We start from the raw sequence: 26565 nt of genomic DNA, 5'->3' as shown, positions 1-26565 counted from the left end.
CTTTGTGTGCCTCTCAAGTATTGGGTATACAGGCATGTACCAGCACTCCTGACTTGGAGGGTTTTTCTTAAATATTAAAATGTAGGGTGTGGGGTTTTTTTGGGCAGGGGGATTGTCATTATTTTTATTTTTTTCCCTATTAACTATCATTAGAGTGTGGGTCTTTTTTTTTTTTTTTTTTAAATTTTTGAGATGGTCTTGCCATAGCCTAATCTGCTCACAAACTTGCTATATGCTATATAACTGAGGATGAGAACTTTCTGATCTTCCTGTCTCTGCCTCCTTAATCCTAGGATTGCTGAGATTTCAGGTGGGTACCATACCACTAACCCCGGTTCCATGTGGTGATAGTTCAAACCCTAGACTTCCTAAGTGCTAGATAAGTACTGTACTAACTAAGCCATATGCCTGCAACAGAGACAACTCATTATAAATGTATAACTTCTTACAGTGTTCTGATGCAAAAATTAAATATTGTTAGCTTGCTTTGATGTTATTTAAAACTTATTTGACTATTAAATGCATACTCATGACTGACTAAGGTCTTGTCTTAGTCAGGGTTTCTATTCCTGCACAAAAATCATGACCAAGAAGCAAGTTTGGGAGGAAAGGGTTTATTCGGCTTACACTTCCACATTGCTGTTCAACACCAAAGGAAGTCAGGACTGGAACTCAAGCAGGTCTGAAAGCAGGAGCTGATGCAGAGGCCATGGAGGGATGTTCTTTACTGGCTTGCCTCCCCTGGCTTGTTCAGCCTGCTTTCTTATAGAACCAAGACTACCAGCCCAGAGATGGCACCACCCACAAGGGGACCTCCCCCCTTGATCACTAATTGAGAAAATGCCCCAGTGCTGGATCTCTCGGAGTCACTTCCCTAACTGAACTCCTTTCTCTGTGATTACTCCATCCTATGTCAAGTTGACACAAAGCTAGCTGGTACAGGTCTTCTCATAGTTGTATTTCAAAACACAAAACTGATCAAAGTGTGACAAATACCATTTTTAAAATTCATGTAGAGTGTGCTTTGAGTAGTGCATGTAAAAGTCAGACGACAACCTGGCAATTGGCTCACTCTTCCTCTCTCCCAGATGGCCCCTGAGGCTTGAACTCAGGTTATAAGGCTTGGTGGCAAGTGCCTTTTACTAGCTGAGCCATCTTACTGGCCTACAAATACAGATAGTAATTGTATTTCCTTCGTGAGAATTATGAGTTATTGTGAACATGATGGATTTTTGTCTATTTGCAGGTCTGGGGAAAATGATGTAGAATATAACAGTATGGAGCTGGAAGAGGGAGAGCTCATGGAAGATGCAGCTGCTACAGGTCCTCCAGGTACAGAGGCTGGCCTCCATGAGTCACGCTGACTTGCTGTATTTTAGTAGAGGGTAGCCACTGGTATAAAGGTTCATGGTATTAATGCAGTACTGATGATACTTAAAAGGCTAGTAACAATTAGCATTACAAAATATTTCTCTGTACCAGGCCCTTTACGACATACTTTTTGTTTGCCATAATTATTTATAAAATTCTGAGACAAATTTTAAAGTCTCTTATTTATTTATTTATTCATTTATTTATTCTTTTTTTTTTTTTTTTTTTTGGTTTTTCGAGACAGGGTTTCTCTGTATATCTGTGGCTGTCCTGGAACTAACTCTGTAGACCAGGCTGGCCTCGAACTCAGAAATCCACCTGCCTCTGCCTCCCAAGTGCTGGGATTAAAGGCGTGTGCCACCATGCCGAGCTGCCAACTTCTTTTCTAGGTTGAAATTAAAATTTTGTTCTTCCTCCTTTTTGTCTCCCTAGCACATAATACAGTATCATAAAGAAACATGTAGTATTTTTAAAATAAATGTTATCCATTGTAAAGCTATTTTAATGCCTATTTTCAAGATTTTTGAATAGTACAGAAAAAATGTAGAGATGGTGTTAGTAAAAAATGAAAATGGATATACTGAAGTGAGGCCTTGGTTGTTTTAGTTTTATCTATCCATTTCTCTCTTAAGATGTGTGATAGGAAAATTCTTAGGTATAGCATTGGCGCACATAAGATAAACATGGTTAGATATTTAAATTAACAAATTCATTCAAACGTTTCTTGAGAGAGCTTGCTCAACATGTACGAGACCCTACTTAATTCCCAGTAGCCTTTTATAGAAAAGTATTTACTAATAATGGGAATGGGTGCTGTTTTACTATGTTGATTCCAAGGTATTGATTAAATGTCATCCATGTTTTTTTTAATTTTTTGCATTTTCTGTAGCTCTAAATGTTAAAATTTAGATGGTTACCTTAGATGTTGAGGGTGTAATGTGAACAAAAACCCTTATTGTCATTGTTAAAGTTCGATGAAATTTTTTGACAAGCATTAATGAATATAATGGCATATTTCTAGTTCCTGAGAATATGAGAAAGACTTGTGTACTTTATAACTAAAGGTGAATAGATAGAATAATTAGCTAAAATATGACAATGTAGCTATAGAATTCTAGGTCATTTTGGACAGACTCTTTCTTCAAAGAGGTTCAGTATAATTCCCTATTCTTAAGTAAAGACTATGCTTGGGAAAACCTGGCTAGCAACACCTATGATAGCATCATCTGTGATAACATGTTCTGATGTGTAAAGAACATATCTGTCTACCTCTGTAGTATTTAAATCAGAGAAGCCTTAACTGACAAAATTATCCAAATATAGACAACAGTCAGAAATAAAAAAGCTTAATTTAATATTCTTGATTAAACTCTAGATGTTCTCAATTAAGTTCTAGAAGAGAACACACACATGTACACTTTGAAATATGCCCTAGATAGTCAGGGCTACATAGAGAGAGACTCTATCTTTCTTTAAAATGAATGAATGAATGGGAAAGCTCATAGGACTATTGCTTTTTTTTTTTTTTTTTTAGGACTACTACATTTCTAAAGCAAATTCGAAAGTATTAGCATTTCTCATCATAGTTTGGAATTCTTTGGTTATTTTTTCAGATAGTTCTTGGCAGTTTTTCTTTTGTGACTCATGTTATGTGTTGCTACACTTAGGAGGGACCCCACACATTTCTGAAACTCTGGTTATTCTTTTGTGTTTTGTCTTCGTAGGAAATGCCAGATTAAAACCGTAAAAAAAAAAAAAAAAAAAAAAAAAAAAAAGAAAGAAAAGAAAAAGGAAGAAAAAAAAGCCGGGCGTGGTAGCGCACGCCTTTAATCCCAGCACTTGGGAGGCAGAGGCAGGTGGATTTCTGAGTTTGAGGCTAGCCTGGTCTACTGAGTGAGTTCCAGGACAGCCAGGGCTGGCTACACAGAGAAACCCTGTCTGGAAAAACAAAAAACAAAACAAAACAAAAAAAAAACCAACGTAGTAAGATACCACTGCACATTGGTCATAATGATTAATATTAATTTTTTTAATTTTTTCTTTCTTTTATATAGCCTGGGTTGGTTTTTTAACTTGTTATGTAGCCAAAGATGGCTTTAAATTTCTGATCCTTTAACCTCCAGCTCTCAACCTCTCAAGTGTTAGGATTACAAGCAGTGTCACCACACTTAATTTGGTTAATCTTTTAAAAACTGGCAGTACTAAATGCTCAGCTTATAGGACATGGAAAATCTTACTCTATTCACCGGATTGGAAACTTTTCCTTGCCTTGCCCCTGGCTTGCCCCAGGTTGTGTATTTATACATAGACATCATTTGTGTGGTGTTTTGGATGAGGCTGGTGATTGCTCTTGAATTCTGGGTAGTAACAAGGCTCATGCTTAGTTATTGTTCTAGTATTCATTGGTTGACAGTATGGTTACTTTGTGGTTTTCATTATCTGCAGGCAGGTATTCAGCCAGTAATAGTTTTTATTTTTAATATGTGCAGGTGCATACAGTATGTTTTCTCTATCTATTTGTTTTGCAGGTAGTAGCCACAGCTATGTGGGTGCCAGTAGCAGAATGTCAAGAAGAGCACATTTATGCTCTGCAGCTACCAGTAGCTTACTAGACATTGATCCTTTAATCCTAATACACTTATTGGATCTTAAGGACCGGAGCAGTATGGAAAACCTGTGGGGTTTACAACCTCGCCCGTCTGCTTCACTGTTGCAGCCCACAGGTAAAATAATAATCTCTTGATTTTTCTTTGGTTCATTAGAGAACTGTTGAGTTTCTGTCTTTGTATCTCAACTGAGAATTGAGACACAGTATGTTTCTGTAGTAAAATGATTTTCCATTCATTTCATAGGAGTGGCTTTTTAACCTATCTTCTTCCCTCTGTGTGTGCTGTGGATTGAATTCATGATCTCATTGTGCTAGGCAAGCTGTACCTATGACCTTCCCCCTTTTTTCTCTGTCATTGCTCAAAAGTGTTACGTCAAAAGCAAATTTTAAGTGTCTTTTAAAAGGTTTCAGGGCTAGAGTGTGTAGCTCATAGTATAGTAATCTCCCAACACACACACACACACACACACACACACACATCTGTGTTTAATCCTAATACTTCAGAGAACAGAAGAAGAAACTTGTAAATGATTGCCTTTTATGTCCTGTCCAGTTGATAGTTGGGCCTATATAGAGAAGTACAGTTGGCCGCTTTGTGAATGGATTCAGTTTTCAGAACTGAAATATATCTAATTTGTGGAAATATATCTAATTTGAACATAGAAAGTTTGCTTAAATGCCCATAAATGAAAAGTGCACATCATTGTCCTGGTGGCACACAGGTATTATCTCAGCATGGTTAAGACAGAATCATGAGGATTGCTCTGAGTTTGATTGTAACCTAGGCGACATAGGGAGTTCAAGTCCAGTCTAGACTATATTCTGTAACCTGTTTCAAAAAACAGAACAACAGCTGGGCATGGGGGCATAAGTTTTTGTTTTGTTTTTTGGGTTTCTTGAGACAGGATTGGGGCATAAGTTTTTAATCCTAGCGGTTGGAAGGCAGAGAAAGTCCATTCTCTGTGAATTCAAAACCAGCCCTGTGTACATATTAAGTTCTAGAATAACCAAAAGGTAGAGAGTGTGAGACCCTCTCTCTCACACACATACAAAGGAACATCAAAACCTGAGAAACTGTATATAATTGTCCACAGTATCTTATGCCAACGTTAGTTATAGAATAAGGCATTATTGAAGTAGGACAGAGATCTGGATAGACCAGGCTAGCCTGTTTGAATCTGAGCTAAAGCTGTTTTATACAGAGAGTGATTTACCATAAAAAGCTAGAGTTCAAATTCCAGTTTTAAGGACTGTTGATATAGTTCACTAGCAGTGTGCTTGCCTAGTGTATGTGCACGGCCCTCGATTTCATCCCCAGCCCCCAACTCCCAGAGCTGGAGAAGCAGCATTTTTGTTGGGATGCTTTCTACAGCATCCTTGCTATGTAGTAAAACAGACTGACCTTTCTTCGGCCTTTCTTTTGTATCTAGTTTTGTATCTAGTCAGCTATGTAGACGGATTTTGTATCTAGTCAGCTATGTAGACGGATTTTGTATCTAGTCAGCTATGTAGACGGATTTTGTATCTAGTCAGCTATGTAGACGGATTTTGTATCTAGTCAGCTATGTAGACGGATTTTGTATCTAGTCAGCTATGTAGACGGATTTTGTATCTAGTCAGCTATGTAGACGGATTTTGTATCTAGTCAGGTATGTAGACGGATTTTGTATCTAGTCAGCTATGTAGACGGATTTTGTATCTAGTCAGCTATGTAGACGGATTTTGTATCTAGTCAGCTATGTAGACGGATTTTGTGTCTAGTCAGCTATGTAGACGGATTTTGTATCTAGTCAGCTATGTAGACGGATTTTGTGTCTAGTCAGCTATGTAGACGGATTTTGTGTCTAGTCAGGTATGTAGACGGATTTTGTGTCTAGTCAGGTATGTAGACGGATTTTGTGTCTAGTCAGCTATGTAGACGGATTTTGTGTCTAGTCAGGTATGTAGACGGATTTTGTGTCTAGTCAGCTATGTAGACGGATTTTGTGTCTAGTCAGCTATGTAGACGGATTTTGTGTCTAGTCAGCTATGTAGACGGATTTTGTGTCTAGTCAGCTATGTAGACGGATTTTGTGTCTAGTCAGCTATGTAGACGGATTTTGTGTCTAGTCAGCTATGTAGACGGATTTTGTGTCTAGTCAGCTATGTAGACGGATTTTGTGTCTAGTCAGCTATGTAGACGGATTTTGTGTCTAGTCAGCTATGTAGACGGATTTTGTGTCTAGTCAGCTATGTAGACGGATTTTGTGTCTAGTCAGGTATGTAGACGGATTTTGTGTCTAGTCAGCTATGTAGACGGATTTTGTGTCTAGTCAGGTATGTAGACGGATTTTGTATCTAGTCAGCTATGTAGACGGATTTTGTATCTAGTCAGGTATGTAGACGGATTTTGTGTCTAGTCAGCTATGTAGACGGATTTTGTATCTAGTCAGCTATGTAGACGGATTTTGTGTCTAGTCAGCTATGTAGACGGATTTTGTGTCTAGTCAGCTATGTAGACGGATTTTGTGTCTAGTCAGCTATGTAGACGGATTTTGTATCTAGTCAGCTATGTAGACGGATTTTGTATCTAGTCAGGTATGTAGACGGATTTTGTGTCTAGTCAGCTATGTAGACGGATTTTGTGTCTAGTCAGCTATGTAGACGGATTTTGTGTCTAGTCAGCTATGTAGACGGATTTTGTGTCTAGTCAGCTATGTAGACGGATTTTGTATCTAGTCAGCTATGTAGACGGATTTTGTATCTAGTCAGGTATGTAGACGGATTTTGTGTCTAGTCAGCTATGTAGACGGATTTTGTGTCTAGTCAGCTATGTAGACGGATTTTGTATCTAGTCAGCTATGTAGACGGATTTTGTATCTAGTCAGGTATGTAGACGGATTTTGTGTCTAGTCAGCTATGTAGACGGATTTTGTATCTAGTCAGGTATGTAGACGGATTTTGGTGACACCTCAAAGCAACAGAACTTTTCTGTAAAAAAAAAAAAATCATAGAACCTCTGTGTAGAAAACACAGCCTGAGCTACTGTAGTGGGTTGAAGGTGACAGCACAAATCTCGTTTTGAAAAACTCACCTGCAGCTAGGTTCTAGGACAGTTACTTTTCACCTGTGGTTCAAGTACATCCCGTGCAAGGTTTGCTTAAACCAGTGGCTTTCCGCTTCCCCAATGCTCCCCCGCTCTGCTACAGTTCCTCGTGCCCGCAGAGAGACGGTTTTACAATTTGATCTACAAGTAGATTTAATAAATAGGTAAAATCCAGTTTTTGAAAGTGTTTAATGTCATAGGAGAGGATATAAACTGTATTATCAGTATATTTGCTATTTTGGAATGTTTAGTTTTCTATGTAAAGCTAATACTGGGGCAACCTAAGTTTTGAATCTAGATGACTAAAATAAGGGGCCCAGCAGAAAGGATGGGACAAGTAATAGAAGGGGACTTGGGGAGGTTACCAAGGTTGAGAGCCTGCTAGATAGCTGGAATAGAAGTTCTTTCCTGGAGGTGATGCTGCTTAATTAAAACTAAAGATATAAAAATAAGGAAGTGTTTCAACACTGTTTTTCTTTTTTTGTTTGTTTGGTGTTTTCGTTTTTGTTTTTGGTTTTGGTTTTTCGAGATGTTTTTTCTGTGTAGCCCTGGTTGTCCTGGAACTCACTCTGTAGACCAGGTTGGCCTCGAACTCAGAAATCCGCCTGCCTCTGCCTCCCAAGTGCTGGGATTAAAGGCGTGAGCCACCACGCCCGGTTCAACACTGTTTTTCAAAGAGAGCCACAAACTGGAGCCAACATGTACTATAAAAATGAGCCAAATTAAGAGTCTTTTTGAAAAGAGAAAGTCCAAGAAAACTATATAGGGAACCAACCCCAGATCTGTCTGTCCACTAGCAGATCAGGATTCAGGTATCAGCTGCTTCTCCAGCACCATTTCTGTCTGGGTGCCTCCATGCTTCCCACTGTGACGATAATGGAATGAACCTCTGAAAAGATAAGTCAGGCCAATGAAATGTTTCTTTATTAAGAGTAGCCTTTCTCGAAAAACCAAAAAAAAAAAAAGAGTAGCCTTGGTCATGGTGTCTCTTCCTAACAACGGAACAATGATTAAGAAGATACATGGTACCCAAACCAATTTTGAGTTTGTAGCATTTCCTATTTTTTAGATTATTGATACTCTGGCTGGAGAGATGGTTCAGCAGTTAAGAGCACTGGCTTCTTGTTCTTCCAGAGGTCCTGAGTTCAATTCCCAGCAACCACATGGTGGCTCACAACCATCAGTAATGATATCTGATGCCCTCTTCTGGTGTGTCTGAAGACAGCTACAGTGTACTCATATAATGAAATAAATAACCCCCCGCCCCTTTTTTTAAAGGATACTCAACCATTAAATAATATGTTTCAAATTCTCAAAACACTCAAGTCACACACTTTATGGTTTTGAGTATTTTGGATGAGGCTCATGTAACTGACTTCAAGAAATTGGGGGGGGGGGGTGTAATAGAAGTAGTAAAGCTACCATTGGACAACATATAATCTGGTAGTTTTGAGCCTTATATGCAATGCCAGTACTTTACTAAGTGCTGTAAAATGCCATGTGGGTATACTGAGCAGAGAGTAATTCCTGATTTGGTCTTTAGAAAACATTCTGGGGGCCTGGAGAGATGGCTCAGGAGTTAAGAGCACTGACTGCTCTTCCAGAGGTCCTGAGTTCAAATCCCAGCATCCCACCATCTGTAAGGGGATCTGACGTCCTCTTCTGGTGTGTCTATAGTGTACTCATACATAAAATGAATAAATCTTTAAAAAAAGAGGAAGAAAACCTTCTGGCATGTTTGGAACAATAGATAATTAGGAACTGAAAGGCCACATTGTGGAGATTGTCTTTTGGGGTAAGAATTTGATCAGAAGCGTTGTTAATGCCATTCAAAGATAGCAGCATGGTGAGCGTCTGCGGGGAGGTTAGACCCAAGAGTTGTGTAGGGAGTAGGCCTTAGAAAAAGGCAAGGTTGCATCAGGATTGCACAGCTAGGCTGTGTGTGGTTCCCAGGCAGCAAAGAGAGAGGGAGGAGGGGGATTCAAGGGATGAAGTCTGGTACTCCAAGGATGTGGAGTAAGTGAGTGAGGAGGAAGGGTATCTCGTTGAGGTATTGCTATTATCCAGGTGGAGGATCTGTGATGTCACCCAGGAATCTGGTAATCTTAGATCATAAGCTTTGGGAGAGTGAGAGTGCCACCCAGTGAGTCTGTTTGCAGGCTTCTAGACAGGCTCTTGCTGGCTATCTACTCTCCCCGCGGCAACAGGGATCCCAGACTCAACTATAGGGTGGAGATGGAGAGGGCTGCAAATGGAGGGTGACTTGGCATTGTATATCCACATAAAATATGGAGAGCAGAGTTGATGAAGTGTTTGGCTTCTAGATTTTTCTTTTTCATTCTTAACATTATGACCAGAAGAAATATAGAAAAAGTTCAACAGTGATGGTACACACCTTTAATCCCAGCACTTGGGAGGCAGAGCAGGCAGATCATATGAGTTCGAGGGCAGTCTGATCTCCAGAACAAGTTCTAGGAGAGCCAGGGCTATACCTTGTCTCGATGCTCCCCCGAACCCCCTCCCCCGCCAAAAAAAAAAAAAAAAAAAAGAAAAAAAGAAATATAGCCGGGCGTGGTGGCGCACGCCTTTAATCCCAGCACTCGGGAGGCAGAGGCAGGCAGATTTCTGAGTTCGAGGCCAGCCTGGTCTACAAAGTGAGTTCCAGGACAGCCAGGGCTACACAGAGAAACCCTGTCTCGAAAAACCAAAAAAAAAAAAAAAAAAAAAGAAATATAGAGAAAAATGAGAAAAGTTTTTTAAGAAAAAAATACAAGTCAGAACAATCTCTAGAAGTAGGTAGATAAAAGTGGAGATTGTGACCCATACTTCTAACTTGAAGGTGTAACATATGAATAACATTAAGACAGTTACACCTGTGTTTTCTATAGTATAATTTAGTGCATACCTTAATTTTTAAATTTCATTTATTTGTGTAGGTATGTTTGTGTGTATATGAGCATGTGTGTATTGTGGTGTACGTGTGGAGGTCAGAAGACAACTTGGAAGACTCAGTTCTCTCCTTCAGCCACATAGTAGATCCCCAGGGATAGACCTCAGGTGGTGAGGCTTGGCAGCGAGTACTTGCCCACTGAGCCATCTCTCTGGTCTGGATGATGGGCTTTGGTGATATTGTAAAGCAACCTAACCACATTCCACATGTTACATTTGTGGGAAAGAATGAAGTCATGAATGTTAAATTTTATATGAACATGATTTATCATTTGCTTTCTTTTTGAAGCATCATATTCTCGAAAAGATAAAGATCAAAGGAAGCAGCAAGCGATGTGGCGCGTGCCCTCTGACCTAAAGATGCTGAAAAGGCTCAAAACACAGATGGCTGAAGTCCGGTGTATGAAGACTGATGTGAAGACTACGCTGTCAGATATAAAGGGCAGCAGTGTTGCTTCCCCAGACATGCAGACAAACCTGTTCTGTGCTGACCAGGCAGCTCTGGCTACCTGTGGACCCGAAAACTCTGGTAGATTACAGGATTTGGGAATGGAGCTTCTAGCAAAGTCATCAGTCGCTGGCTGTTACATACGAAACCGTAAGTGACGAAGTTCCTATAATGTAATTTTCTCCCATGTGCCTTGACACACCAGAATTGGGCATCAGCTCCCATTACAGATGGTTGTGAGCCACCTTGTGATTGCTGGGAATTGAACTCAGGACCTCTAGAAGAGCAGTCAGTGCTCTTAACCACTGAGCCATTTCTCTCCAGCTCCAACATTTTTCTTTTTTAAATTATTTTTTGTGTCAGTTTGTACGTGCACACATGGTACCTTCTGGAGGTAAGAGAACTAACTGGCTTTAAAGAGTCAGTTCTCTCTTTCACATGTTCTTGGCATTAAATGACACTTTGGTAACCGTATGGATGCTTCATTGTAGTGATAAGAATCAGACAGTAAATATATACATAAATGAGTGAACATAATATTAATGAATACTACCACCATGAAACAAGAGCAGATGAAGAATGCCAATTTTTGGAGAGGCAGAGACAGTCTTTGAGCACATTTGAGCTGAGCCCTTCAGATGCCTGGGGGAAGCAGTGTTCTGTATAAACAGGACAGAAATGCAAATTCACTGGCGTAAAATTGACTTTGAAGGGTTAAAGCAACACTGGCATGAGTGGATATGGAGAATCAGGCAGGGCAGACTGAGTTGAAGTCAGAGATAACAGTGTTTAACCAGGCTCTTTCAAGCTTTCAGTAAAGAGCTTGAGCTGTTTATTTGTTCAGAAATAGCTGCACTGTGGAGAAAGCGCTAATAAAGCTGCAGTGCAGGGGCTCCCTTACGTTAGCTTGTGTGAGTGTAGTCGTGGGTAGATAGACGCTCTCATGCCTGCAGCAGGCGCAGTTCCTCCTCTGTCTCACTCTCAGTACGACATAACCAGTGCTGTTTTGGATGCATAAGTACATACTTTCATCAGTACGTACAGTATATACAATGTAGCTAATAGAATTCAGTTTTTGATTTTTTTTCAGGACAGGGTTTCTCTTTGTAGCCCTGGCTGTTCTAGAACTTGCTCTGTAAGGCTGACCTTGAACTGAGGATTCAGTTCTTTGTCACAGCTGTCGTTGAAAATGCTGGATAGTTCTGAGAAAGGTGGTAACTGAGATTTTTTTTTTTTGATTTTTTTTTTTTTTTTTTTTTTGTCCTAAGCAACTTAGTGATTAGTGAAGTCATCTACTAAACAGCAATTCAAAGCCAAGTGCATTGTTATGTATGGGTGATCCTAGTGTCAGGAAGAGGAAGCAGGAGGACCATGAGTTTAAGGCCGGTTTGGGCTGTATGGTAAAAATTTGTGCCAGGGCAGATAAGGTCAGAGAGTCAGAGATTCTGTTTAAATATGCTGTTGGGCACATGCTAGGTTGCCTAGTAAACTGTCCTAGGCAGGCATTAGACACATATCAACTGGGAAGTGGTCACAGCTGATTGTAACCGAATGAAAGTACCAGCACTCTCTGATACTGTTTAAGTCTCTCTCTCCCCCTCTCCTTTCTCTCCTCTCTCCCTCTACTCCCTCAGTCCTGGCTATGTAGAGAAGACTAGCCTGGAAATCACAGATCCAGTTGCCTCTATCTCATAGTAAATGTAGTGATCTTTTTAAAAATGGTTTTCTTGAGACAAGGTTTTTGAGACTATGTAACCCTTGCTATTCTAGAACTCCCTGTGTATACCATGTTAGCCTTGAACTCAGAGATGTGCCTGCCTCTTCCCCCCATGTGCTGAGTTTAAAGTTATGCAGCATCAGTGCCAAGCAGTGGTATTGATTTTATGAAGTCTTCACAGTGAAGCACTGCTCATACACTTAGAGGTCTGGTAAAGAAAAGGAATGGGGAGGCTGTCAGTGGGAATGGGAAGGAATCATTAAGACAAGTGGAAAACTAGATAGTGTATTTCAAAATCTCAGAAAACATTCTAAAAATAAGTGTTATCAGTGCTCTGTTTTTGAAAAGTATTGACAAAGATAGAAGAGTATACCAGTGATATCTGAGATGAGAAAACATGTTGCATGTGAACTGAGGAGAATATTGGGGGGCTGTGTGGATTGAGAAAGAGTTTAGAATTGGACACTGCCTATGTGTGTATTCATTTCGCAAATCATATATGCTATGAAAAAAGTCTTAAGTAGTAAAATACATGTACAATGTAAATCTGCCATTTTAGGCGTTAGTTGGGGAGGCCTATGTGTTTAAAATGTTTGGCAAACATAAAATAAAATTCCCCACTGTAGTCTGCGACAGTTGAGTAGCGTTAATCACTTTGGTATCCATGTGCATCCCTCCCCACCGTCCGTCTCTGAGTTTTCCTCTCTCTGTTAAACTACATCATTTCTCAGCAGTCCTCCATTTCTTTCCTGGCACCTGGGGATTACTGCTGTGCTTTCTGGGGCTATGAGTCACTCTGTTAGGTACCATTTGTGAGTGGAATTGTTGCAGCATGTGGCACTTTGGGTTTTTATGGCTTCTTTATTTCATGCACCTCCAAGGTTCATCCATATACCACGGTGCAGAACTTGCTGCTCTGTGATGTTTAGAATACATTTTGTTTATCCGTTCCTCCCTTGGACAGTTGGGTTGTTTATATCTTTTGGCTCTAAATGTAGATACCTCTTTTCAAACCCCTTTTTAAAATTGTCAGTATGTATACTAGTGTTGCTAGATTATTCTGTCTTTAATGTTTTTGGAGGGGTGGGGGTGGGATGCCATGCTTTTTGCTGAAACAACTACACTTTTAACTGGACCCAGATTCTATTTCTCCATATGCTCACTGGCACTTATTTGTTTGTTTGTTTGTTTGTTTGTTTTTAAATTAGCCTTCCTAATTAACACAGAGACTGAGTCTTGTTGTCACATTTCCATTTATATTAGAATAGACTTTTGCTATGTAGCCCAGGCTAGCTTCAAACTCCTGATCCTCCTTCCCCATCTAGTGTGGGGATTATACTTCTATACCATGATGCCTGACCAAATAAGGTTATTTATCTCTTTTTTTCTTCTCCATTTCCCATTATCCTTTCAAGGCTCCTACATGTTTATCATGAGTTAATAATATGTTCCTTTTACTGATCAAACAATATTTTACTATTTAACTGTACAGCATACTGTTTATCACTGTCTGTTAATATAGATAGCTCATTAGTACTTTTTGGCTGTAATCAATAATGTTGCTGTAAATATGTATTATAAGTTACCATGTAGATAATGAATATTTTGTTTATTTTGTGTGTGTACCTAGAAGTGGACTCACTGGGCTAAATGGAAGCCATGTTTAGGTTTTTGAGGAACTGCCAATGTCATAACTGTAATTTTCAAAACCCCTTGCAGACTTGTATTTCTGCCAGTCATGTGACTCCAGCTTCCTCACATTGTCTGCAACACTTGCTCTTGTCCCTCCTTTTTTACCCATTGAATTGTCTTAGCATCCTTGTAGAAGTCAAACTGAATGTGTAGATTGCTTCTGGATTCTCAGTTCTGTCAGATACCTGTCCACATGCACAAATTATAATTATAATACTTCAAAATATTTGTGACCAGATAAAAAATTGTGATTTAAAGTAGTAATGACAATAAAATATACAGTTTAAAATAACTAGGGTGGGGGCAGAGAGGAGATACAGGACAAGATGGTAACAACAAGAACTAATCACATTTGCAGGCATACTCAAGAAATTACTAATATAATAAATAATAAGTAGATGAGAAGATGAACAACATCATAGCTTTAAGCCTAGCACTCAAGAGGCTGAAGCAGGAAACTGAATTCAGAGCCAGTCTGTATTTGTTTCAAATTCAACATTGATTATACTTTGATCCAATCAAGCACAATTTCCAGTTGTTTAAATTAGAACAGCTGTTCTCAACCTCTGGGTATTTACATTACAATACATAACAGTAGCAAAATTACATATGTGAAGTTGTAATAAAATAATTTCATGGTTGGGGGTCATGACAACATAAGGTTGAGAACCACTGGATAGGAGGGTTTGTATTTTTGTTTACACTTCATCGTCTTAATTGATACAACTTTTTAAAGACAAGGTCATAGTTAATCTTATTAAGACTCTGTTTCAGAAGCAACAAAACAGAATTATTTTTGTCGTAGAGTAGTAAATAAGCTGTCAGGGTCACAGAGTGCCCTGTTGTTTTGAACATTGTAGACAGAAAAATATCCGTGTATGGTAAAGATTAGACCTTTCTTTCGCTGTATAATGAGTTTTGTGACATTTTACCATATTCAGAAATATGAATATATTTTTCCTAAATATTTTTCAGCCACAAATAAGAAGAATTCCCCCAAGTCAACTCGGGCCATAGCAGGCAGTCTGTCACTCCGAAGAGCTGTGGACTCTGGAGAAAATAGCCGTTCAAAGGGAGACTGTCAGGCTCTGGCTGAAGGTAAAGCTGAGGAATTTATAGTCTAATTTTATTGGACCCATGCTTGGGAATTGATGTGACATTGCTTTAACCTTGAAGCTGATTTACGGTTGGACTTGGGGTGTGTGTGACCTTTATTGTTTACTCTTTAGAGTTTGTTCTTTTGTTTGATTTTTGACTTTTAAGAAAAGATTTTACTTTGATTTTTTTATCATATATTTGTCTGTATGTGAGAAGGTTTTACTCTTGATCCTCCTGTCTCAGCCTCCCAAGTTCTGGGGTGGCTGACATGCACCTCAGGCTCTAGTATCTGATCTCAAATCAGAGCAGTATTTTCAACTCTGTATTCTGGACTTGTTAATTTTTAAGTAGCTAGTCAAAACGGTTGGGGTATATTTTTAATTTTGTTTGAAGATTTTACTTAGTTAAAAATGCTCATATAGTAGGCTGGAGAGGTAGCTCCTGACTTAGAGCATTGTTTCAGTCATGCAGAGGACCTGGGTTTGATTGCCAACTCCCCATGGTGACTCACAAGCATCCGTAACTCCACTTTTAGGGGATCTGATGCCTTCTTCTGGCCTCTATTGACACCTGACACACATGGTGCACCTTCATACATGCAGACAAAACTACTCATTTACATTTTACAAAAAATAGATACAGTAAGAAATTTTCTAAACTAAGGGAACGTTCATGTTTACTGTCTTCTTTCTTCTTTCCTGAAGGCTCCTCGGGAAGCTCTCAGTCTGGGAGCAGACACAGTTCCCCCCGGGCTCTGACACACGGCATCATTGGGGATCTTCTGCCCAAAAGTGAAGACCGACAGTGCAAAGCCTTGGATTCTGACGCTGTGGTGGTTGCAGTTTTCAATGGTTTACCTACTGTTGAGAAAAGAAGGAAAATGGTCACCTTGGGGTAAATAATATTCTTTTTATTGTTTGGAATTTCAAGTCTAAATCATAATGAACTATTTCTATGGTGTGCTGTAAGTTTATTTTTAAAAAAATTTATGGCATTGTCTCCTATTCTCTCTCCTCTCTCTAACATCCCCTGACCCAGAATGACAGCAGTCCTCCTGCCTCAGCTTCCTGAGTTCTGTATTACAGAAGTGAGCATCCCCAGCTAGCTTAGAGCTCTCTTTCACTGACACCAAGGACGCCTGAGCATACTTTGTTTGTGAGATGTGTGCACTTCAGCTTTGCTCTTGTCCGTGGTTTAGTCTGCTTGCATCTTTCCTAACCATCTGTGCTGTGTCATGTGCTGTGGGTCACATATTTGTGTGGAATAAAGTACTTTCATTAATCTTATTTATTATTGCTATTTTGTTTGTTTGTTTGTTTGTTTTGAAACTTGAGTCTCATGTCGCCCAGGCTGTTTGTTTGTTTGTTTTTTAAATACTGCTTTTATCTCACTCTTTTTCTGTCTTTTGAAATCATCCTCTAAAATGCAACTTGGAATCTCCAGAAAGGATAATGATGATTGGCACCCTTATCTTTATTCAAAACCCATCCACATGAATTAAATTTACAGCCAATCCAAGAAAGGAGTTAAAGAATTATTGTCTATGGTGTGTTGGCTAGGCCATCAGTATTCATCTGTTGATCTGTCACATAAACATTAAATATGTTTCTAATTTAAATAATGGAAATGTTCTCCATGGAGACTTTGAAAAGATCTTTATAGAAAAACCAACATCCTTAAATCTATCTCATTACCAAATCCAGAAGGATAGATGGGGGTTTCATTTTATTTTTACTCAGGGTTCAACAGTGGAAGAGAAAACCATGAGAGAGTTTGGCATACTGGTGAGCCCTTGCATCCCAGCTACAGAGGAGATTAAAGGCCAGATGGTTGAAAGTTGGGCCTGCATGGGCAACCTAAGCAAGATCCTGGCTTAAAATGAAATTTTGAAAATTGCCTGAAGGTAGAGCTCAGTGGTAGAACATATCTTAACATGGTCATTGCCATGGTTCAATCCCTAGAACTGGGGTAGAGGAGAGAAAGTCAGGAAATGGATCATCCCTATCACCTCGCCTGATACATACATTTCTTTCAAGTTAAAGCTACAACTAGCTTCCTTCCTTCCTTCCTTCCTTCCTATTTATGTCTGGTGCCCAAGTATTGGATTCTCAGGACTAGAGTTGCATTAGGAATCAAATCTGGGTTTGGACGATAGCTAATGCTCTTAAACCCAGCATGTTTCCTGCCCTTAGCTTCCTTCCTTTCTTTCTTTTTTAAATTTATTATAGAGGTATTTATATCATTTAGTCATAAAGATTTTACATATACTTTGGGTGGGGGAGGTATAAAATATTATATAGAAGTCTAAAGTTCTTTCATACCACCCAGATGATCTTGCTCTTACAAACAATCCCTCACCCATGCTCCTGTAAATCGCTTTATGAAATTCATTGCTTTCCCAAAAAGAAAAAAAAAGGGCATTAAAGTAAAAGGTGAGTGTCTTAATTACTGTTCTATTGTTGTCAAGAGACACCATGACCAAGGCAAGTCTTATCAAAGAAGGAATTTAATTGGAGGCTTCCTTACAGTTCTAGAGAGTTAGTTAGTCCATGAGGACCATGTCAGGAAACAGATAGGCCTGGTGCTGGAGTAGTAGCTGAGAGATCACATCTGTCCTCAAGCAGCAGGTGAAAGAGACAGACAGACAAAGAGCCCAGCTGGGTCTGGGGTGAGCTTTTGAACCTCCAATAAGACCACACTTCCTTCTAATTTTCACCAAACAGTTCCACTAACTGGGGACCAAGCATTCAAACATAGGCTCCTATGAGGGACCATCCTCATTCAAACCACCATGGTGAGCCAGTTAGGAAGAAGATGTCAGCCTGGTTCATCTGGATGCTCTCTAGCTGTGTTTTTTCTTTCTCCCTGCTGCTTTGGAGCAGTGAGGCAAAAACAATTAAATAGCAAATTAAATAAAGTAGTTCCCAGTGAAAATGGGAAACACAGCAAGGGAAAGTGTCCTCCTCCTCATTTGCATCCCTGCCCTTAGGATCCTCCTGTGTGCTGTGTCTTCCATGAAGGTATGCATATTAAATAAGCAACCATGACTGTCTTTACCTGCTGTGTCCCTTGATTTCTAATGTTTCTCTTACTCTTTCAGTAGTAGTGTGAATTTGTGTTTATATTTATTTTAATTGATAATTACTGATTAACAAGCCATTTTAAGAAATAGCAGAGGGGCCGGGCGGTGGTGGCGCACGCCTTTAATCCCAGCACTTGGGAGGCAGAGGCAGGCGGATTTCTGAGTTCGAGGCCAGCCTGGTCTACAAAGTGAGTTCCAGGACAGCCAGGGCTATACAGAGAAACCCTGTCTCGAAAAACCAAAAAAAAAAAAAAAAAAAAAAAAAAAAGCAGAGGGACTGGAGAGATGGCTCAGCGGTTAAGAGCACTGGCTGCTCTTCCAGAGGTCCTGAGTTCAGTTCCCAGCAACCACATGGTGGCTCACAACCATCTGTAATGGGATCAGATGCCCTCTTCTGGTGTATTTGAAGAGAGTGGCAGTGTAATGACATACATAAAATAAATGAAAAAAAAATAACATGTTAAAAAAATAGCAAAGAGATCCTACACACCTTCTCTTTGTCGCCTACTGTTAACATTTTATAAAACTATTACACATTGTCATAAACAGGGTTTGGGAATTTATATCAAAATCTTTTATTCTGAATCTTCAGTAAAATTTTTAAAAAGGCAAATTTAGAATTAAACACAAGTAAGTTTTCCATGCTTGATTCAAGGCTCAGCTTTAGGAAAAAAAGAAAATTATTATGTCACTATTAACATTTGAAAATAGCTTGTTGTTTTTCCCTCTTTGAGGACTAATGCAAAGGGAGGTCGTCTGGAAGGAATGCAGATGGCAGATTTGGAAAGTCATTCTGAAGCTGGGGAGGTACAGCCCACGCTCCCTGAAGGAGCCTCAGCTGCCCCTGAGGAAGGTGAGCATTGAACAAGGCCGGTCAGGACCAGCGAGCAGGAGACACTGCGTTCTCAGAGGCTATAGCAGTAGGTGGGGATTCATAATAGACACATATGTGTAAAACAAAACCTTACTCCTCCAAACAAAAAAACCAGCTAATTAGAATATTGTTAACCCTTTGTTTGAGGTCAGGTTTTTGTTTGTTTGGTTTTTGTTTTAATTTTAGAGACAGGGTTTCTCTGTGTAGCTGTGGCTGTCCCAGAACTCACAGAGATCTCTGCCTCTGCCTCTGCCTCTGCCTCCTGAGTACTAGGATTAAAGTTGTGCACTACCTACTACCTTTGAGGTCCATTTTGATTAATGTCTATAAATTGCTTTTTTTTTTTCATATGTATGTATATGTGTGTGCTAGTAAGTTCCCAAGGAGGCCAACAGCGTTAGCTCTCACTAGGGCTGGAGTTACCTGTAGGCTGATGTGCCTGCTGTAGGTGCTGGGAACTGAATTTAGTTCTTCTCTAATTGTTGTACTCACTCTTAACTGGAGTCATTTCTTTAGCATTCCTTTGCTCTTATGGAAGAATTCCTTGGCTCAACTGTTTAGCATCCCCTAAAACAACCTGCTTCACCTCTGCAAATGAGCCTCAGCTATAATTTTTAACATTTCTTCTAAGATACCAAATAAAATATCTGGTTATTTTAGCAATACACATTATTTAAAACAATCTTATATCTTTTATAGGTTAGCAAAAAAAGAACAACTTTCAAAAATATTTTGATTTCCCCCAGTATTACTTTCCACTTCATTTGAATTTCAGTCATTGACGAATTCTTGTTTTTAACACACAGAGATGCTAGCATATACTTGTGGCTGTCCTGGTCAGTGTAATAGTCTGACCAGGGTAATAGTCCTTGAGACACATTTGCATAGTGGGCTACAGGTACTAACTAATAAAACAAACTAGAGCACTTTTTTTTTTTTTTTTTTTTTTTGAGACAGGGTTTCTCTGTGTAGCCCTGGCTGTCCTGGAACTCACTCTGTAGTCCAGGCTAGCCTCGAACTCAGAAATCCGCCTGCCTCTGCCTCCCAAGTGCTGGGATTAAAGGTATGCGCCACCACCGCCAGGCAAACTGTAGCTTTTTTAAGGTATGTTGTGTATGTGTGGTAGGAGGGGAGGGGCGGGAAGAACCATTTAAAAAGTAGAGATTAGATATTGAAGACACTGGTAAATAGCCTTTGATAATATTGTGTGATAAGTGTTCTGATAGAGGAACTAAAAGTATATCATCAAAAAAGTTGATATTTACTAAGTTCTTGCTATGTTATTCTCAAAATTATTCTTTATAGTCATTAACTTCTTTTATTTCTGATTTTACAAACAAGTAATTTAAGACTTAGAAGTAGAACACACATGATATGCACTCACTGATAAGTGGATAGTCCAGAAGCTCAGAATACCCAAGATACAATTTGCAAAACACATGAAACACAAGAAGGGGGAACAATACCCAATGGAAGGAGTTACAGAGACAAAGTGTGAAGCAGAGACAGAAGGAATGACCATCTAGAGACTGCCCCACCTGGGTATCCATCCCATAAACAACCACTAAACCCAGACACTATTGAGGATGCCAAGAAGAGCTTGCTGACAGGAGCCTGATAAAGCTGTCTTCTGAGAGGCTCTGACAGTGCCTGACAAATACAGAAGTGGAGGCTCATAGCCATCCATTGGACAGAGCACAGGGTCCCCAGTGAAGGAACTAGAGAAAGGACCCAAGGAACTGAAGGGGCTTGCAGCCCCATAGGAAGAACAACAATATGAACTAACCAATACCCCCAGAGCTCCCTGGGACTAAACCACCACTCAAAGAAAACACATTGTGGGACTCATGGCTCTAGCTGCATATGTAGCAGAGGATGGCCTAGTCGGTCATCAGTGGGAGGAGAGGCCCTTGGTCCTGTGAAGGTTCTATGCCCCAGTATAGGGGAATGCCAGGACCAGGAAGTGGGAGTGGGTGGGTTGGTGAGCAGGGGGAGGGGGCAGAGTGGAAGGGATAGGGGATTTTTGGAGAGGAAACTAGGAAAGAGGATAACAATTGAAATGTAAATAAAGAAAATAATTTTAAAAACAATAAATTTTTTTTTAAAAAATAATTAGAAATATAACTTACCTCACTGAAAGTCACAGAAATGGTCATTGTAAGGGTTAGAATTTGAACCTAGAGTCGGTGCTTAGAATTTCCATCTCTGTCTGCTTGAGTTGTAATGTACCCTTGGAAACTTCATTTGAAGGCAGGAGTAGATGTTAGTCAGGTGATGAGCCAGTAAGTCTGAGGCCAGAGTAGAAGTAGCAGTCAGGTTGTGAGGAGTAGGTTTATCTTAAATCCATGCTTTTTAAGACCAAAAGTCAAGTTAAAAGGGGGGGTGGGGAAAAGTTCTTACTGTGTCAAATGGAGGAACTGTTCTGTCATGTTGCTGTGGCTTCTCTTCCTCCTTGAGGAAGAGGTTGTCTGAAGAAACTTCAAGGCCTCATTTCTCTGCTGTAATAGCTGGGAGTTTGGAACCACTAAGATCATGGGTTTGTTTGTTTTTTCTGTTTTTGTTGTTTTTAGGTTTGGGCTTTTGATACAGTCTGGTTATCACATTAGAATTCAGTCCTCCTGTCAGACCTCCCAGTGCTGAGTTGTAGGTGTTGTTGTAGGTGTTGTCAGCACGCCTGGCTCCCAAGTAGTCTATTACTCCCAGGTATCAGTGGATGTAATTGGTTTGTTGTGTTTTGGGTTTTTTTTTTTAGACACAATGGTCATAAACAGACCCATTCCTTTCTAACTGGAACTAATTGGGACAACCGTCTATTTGTCTTCTTTTTAACGATTTTATACTGGCAGCCTAGTTTAACAACAACAACACACACACACACACCATTGATAAGCTGTACAATTCTGTAAACTGAAGACTGAATACCCAATCCAGAGAAAAGCCTTGTCACAGCTATTACAAACATTGCTCCAGACAGCTAACAGATGAGTTATACAACCTGTGATGGCTTACTAGTGCTGATCACCTTTAGGGTAATCAAGATGAGCTGTTCAAAAATAAATAAAATTAATGTAATGAAAGTAGCACCCTTGTTTAGAAGTCTTAAGTGAGACATGCCTAAGTGTGATAGGGTATTTTCAGAGTTAGAAAACTTAGCTGTTCAATGTGGGTATGCCTCTGTATTTCTTTGTTACTATGTTGCCCAGGCTAGCCTTGGACTTGAACTTCTGATCTTCCTGACTCTACCTCCAAAGAACAGGGATTGTAGGCCTGAGCTGTAAGCTTGCTTACTTTTCATGTGTTCAGAGTGGAACCCAGGAGTTCAGCAGAGCAGCTACATCCTGGCAGCTGCCTTTCACTCCCCATTTTGAGACAGATTTTCACTGTGAATAGCCCAGGATGGCTGTGAACTCATAGCAGTTCTCCCTCCTGAGCCTCTCGATGCTGGGATTGCAGATGTGAGCCTCTTCATTTGGCTGCTAGTTGCCTGCCTGCCTGCTCTCCACTCTCTCTCTCTCTCTCTCTCTCTGTCTTCTCTGTGTCACATCAGTGAATAGAAGTCTCAGTGAAAATGACAAATAGTTGCCTCCGCTGCAAACTTGGTAAGAACTCTGACTCACATCCTGAGGATTCATGGGCAAGGCTTGTCAATTCTCTATGTCTTTAGCAACAAGGAAACTCAGGGCCAGCAACAACTTCCTAGCTTGATCTTGTATCATTTGTTCATGGACAAGGAAAAAAAAATTTGGTCCCACTCCACGAGTACACAGTCTTTCAGGGAAGGCAAGATTTTTAGACAATGTTAAGAGTCCTTTAGAACAGTGGTTCTCAATTATGTGTTGTAACCACCACAGGATTGCATATCAGATATTTACATTACAATTCATAACAGCAAAATTATAGTTATGAAATAATAATACTATAATTCTGTGGTTGGCGGGGGTCAGCACAACATGAGGAACTGTATTAAAAGCCTGCAGCATTAGAAATGTGAGAAGCGCTGATTTAGGAGGCAGGAAGAAGGGCAGGTGTAAATTACTAGTATAAATAAATTGCCTGTCTCTCTCTCCATGTGAATTCCCGAGCACCTAGGGTTATTTCAGGATTGTATCTCAGCTGGTTGACATTGATGCATCTCCCAGAGTTTGTTCTAGGTTGCAGTTTTTGTTTCTCACTGCAATATTTCTGAAATACCATACAGTTAATAGGATCTTATAATCACTGTCAGTGAGGAAATGTATGGCTGCAGTTTGGAGAATCAGCCTGGATTTGTTTGTAGGACCAGTTCCATGAAGGGCCACAAGGTGGGAGTGGTGGCTCACAGACGGAGCTAGGGTTTGCTTTGTAAAACAATATAGTCTAGCTGGGCTCTGTGGCTCATGCCTGCAATCCTAGCTGGAGCTGGAGGATTGCCTCAGTTTGAGGGCAGACTAAGCTATTGTTGGTTTTAGGCCAAATAATACTACAGAAAGAGACTGTTAAATACAAAAAGAAGAAGAGAAAGGAATACTTGTATATTCCCCTCTTGAACACGTATTTTGTTTGATGTGCTAACAGCTTCCATGTGTATGTGTTTTTTAATGAAAAGTGGAGACATTTCAGAATGTCCAGGTCTAGCTTTGTATTCTGAGTACTGAAGAAAGAAATGGTACCTGGATGCTTGAAAATATACAGATTTTGTTTTGTTTTGATAAAAGAATTTTACATTTGAAGTTCTCTTGTTAGCATTGTTTATATTAAAGCACACCATTTTGAACCTCCTTACTTCCCCAAGAATTCTTATGATCTGTCTTGGAAACTTCCTCAGAATTCTTTGACAGTGAGTATTTGTGACAAGTTTAAAAGTCCTTGCTAGAAAATTCCAGTGTCTGTGTCACCATGGAATTGATACCCTTCTTGGGTTCTGGATTTCATTGTGAACATTTTAAATGATGTCATGAGACTTGAGTTGGCCGGTTCGGTGGCACTTCAGAATTTGACTCCAGCAATAGTCCCTCTCTGGTTTAGTTTTCAGAGTCCTTCAGTAGCTACGCCATGAATTTTGTAGTTGATTGCTGATTAGTGAGAATCTGCCCTCCAGAGAGAATGTCTACATTTGCTTCTTTTAAACAGCAGTAGCTCTTGGACAGGGTTTATGGTAATTTCCTGAGATTTCAACCTCAGGTTTAAATCCCAAACATATTGGCCGCACATAAGACAATTGCTGTAGTGTGTGTGCTTTGTGTGTGCAGGCCTCTGCGAACATTGCTGACCTAAGCACAGCACTTAGACTTTAGTTTAAACTCAAAAGGAAGACATTTATTCTTTTCATCAAGCCTACCGTAAACATAAAAGTCCTTGCTGTTTCCTTTTGTGTGTATTATATGTGATGTACCAAGGGCTTCCATGTGCAAGGCAGGAATTAACCTATTCTACCGGAAGACTTGGTTCCCTCCTTTCATCTTCTGCAGGCCCTCCTTACTCTTGTTTTATACAACGAGTGCATACACACACACACACACACACACACACACACACACACGCACACACACACATCTCTTTAACAAGTGCAACCCACACACTTCAGATCTGCAGGAGCTGGGGCTGACCTGGAAGCATCCTCCCTGGAGATTATTAGCTCTCTCTAGCACCAGAGTGAGCGACCCAGGGAAGAATGGAGTTGATAGTCCTGCCCAGATGTGACACCTACAGACCATAACAGTGACCAGAATGGCAAGATATCCCAAAGGCACAAAGGCTCAGTCGATGACTGGTTGACTGTGATTGATAGAGTATTTTGTAACAGCTAGTAAAGTGGATTTGAATGCTCCCAACACAGACTGATACACACCTAAGGTGGTAGATAAGTCAACAACCTTTCTGATCTTTACATATTATAAATGTATTAAAGTAGTATGCTATACCCTATGTATAGTTATTAGATATTAGTGAAAAATATATACACTGAGTAAAGTACACACAAATATAAAACAAGGGACCCAAATAGATCTGAAACCAATTTACTGCCGGAATTTGTTGGAATTTTCTATTATGTTTGCCTGTATTTATGGATATTCCAGCTGTAGACTATTAGTTCTTATAGTAAATCAGATTGAAGAGTGCCTGGGTTTTGGGTTTTTGTTTTGTTTTGTTTTTAGAACATGCTAAGATTTTCTCACTATACTAGCTACAGAAAACTTTGAAGGATTATGATACCCAGTTCTAATTAAAGAGCACAATAAAAGCGCTGCTTCTCTGAGGCTGCAAAGAATAGCGACTGTGGCTGCTGCTGGACTGTATCAGTGTAAGTGCAGCAGGACCCCAGCTCCACATCCGTGGATTCTCATCATACCTCCCTCCCTTCCCTCCCGCCAGGAATGAGTAGTGACAGCGACATTGAATGTGACACTGAGAACGAGGAGCAGGAAGAACACACCAGCATGGGCGCGTTCAACGATCCGTTCCTGGCTCAGCCCCCGGATGAAGGTGCAGCATGCAGTCATTTTACACAGGTTCCTAACAGCCCCGCTGCCGCTGCCTCTGCCACTGTTCCCTCTGCTCTGCTGCCTTCACTTCTTTTTTAAAAATTACTGTCATTTGTGAGAGACCATTCTGTGGTAGACAACGAGGCAAGTATCAAGAAAGTTGTTAGCTGCGTGAGTACTGCGTCCTGCGTGGAAAAGCCTGCAGCCTGGTGTCGGGTAGCCTGTGGCCAAGGGTACTTGAGGACCCAGAGTGTTGAGCAGACACAGTGGGTTTGCTGTCCACACCTAAATATTCATTCTGCACCTGAGCTGCAGTTTCGTATGTTTGGAGCTTTTAGTTTTTGTTTTCTATTTTTCCTTCTCTCTTCAGATTTTTTTTGTTTTCTATCATACTTTAACCTGTGAAACCCTTTTCCCCTTTTCATTTTTTAAGCACACATACAAATCCTGGAACCCAGTTTCTTGGGGTTTTGGGTTTTGTTTTGTTTTGTTTTTTTGGTTTTGATTTTTGTTTGGTTTGGTTTTGGTTTTGATTTTAATCCCCTCCAAAAAAGAATTCTTGGTGAAAAAAAACTAACAGAAATCTGTTACTATTTTCCCCCTTTTTAAAAAACTGATTTGTGCCAAGAGTGGTAGTGCATGACTTTAATTTCAGCATTTCGGGAGACGAGGCAGGCACATCTCTTGCATTTGAGATCAGCCTGATGTACAGAGCTAGTTCCAGTACAGCCAGGGATCCAGAAACCCTGTTTGTTTGTTTGTTTCTTTTTGTTTTGTTTTTGGTTTTTCTTTTTTTTGTGTGTGTGTGTGTGTATGTGAGTGTGAGGTTGTGCATGTTGGTGAAGGTGTGGAAATTAGAAGACAACTTTTGGGGAGTCAGTTCTCCCTCCACTCCGTTTTGTGGCACCCTTTCTTGTTTCTGCCACCATATTTTATACTCTAGACTAGGTGGCCTTGAGATTCTAAAGGACTCTCTTGTCTTTGCCTCCATATTGCTATAGGAATGCTGAGATTACTTGTGTCCCATCAAATCCATGTTTACAGATTTAACTATGGTTGACGGGCTTACATAATGAGTGCTTGTACCGCAGAGCCATCTCCCTGACCCTTCATCTTTATGGCAGCTCAGTTTGCTGTGATGTGAATGTCTCTGTCTGTTGTGCTTTGAGAAATGATTGCT

General features: G+C 40.0%; 1 protein-coding gene across 5 annotated transcripts in view; it reads left to right on the top strand.

Moving 5' to 3' along the window:
* The window catches only part of Trim37 (tripartite motif containing 37), a 155284-nt gene that overhangs the window by 62570 nt on the left and 66149 nt on the right, over positions 1–26565 (top strand). For 3 of the 5 annotated variants that reach the window (XM_085829701.1, XM_085829700.1, XM_085829704.1), the window contains 7 exons: positions 1247–1332; positions 3900–4094; positions 10303–10611; positions 14846–14968; positions 15673–15862; positions 18785–18903; positions 25276–25386. In XM_085829701.1, the coding sequence (XP_085685827.1) occupies positions 1247–1332; positions 3900–4094; positions 10303–10611; positions 14846–14968; positions 15673–15862; positions 18785–18903; positions 25276–25386 (1133 nt within the window). Of the gene's footprint in view, positions 1–1246; positions 1333–3899; positions 4095–10302; positions 10612–14845; positions 14969–15672; positions 15863–18784; positions 18904–25275; positions 25413–26565 lie in introns of all 5 variants that reach the window. The other 2 variants (XM_085829703.1, XM_085829702.1) reach the window with 1 other exon arrangement.

The sequence above is a fragment of the Mus caroli genome, unplaced genomic scaffold (assembly GCF_978045245.1).
Source record: "Mus caroli unplaced genomic scaffold, Mus_caroli_1 scaffold_13, whole genome shotgun sequence".
NCBI lineage: Eukaryota > Metazoa > Chordata > Mammalia > Rodentia > Muridae > Mus > Mus caroli.
This window is presented reverse-complemented; position numbering and strand designations above follow the sequence as displayed.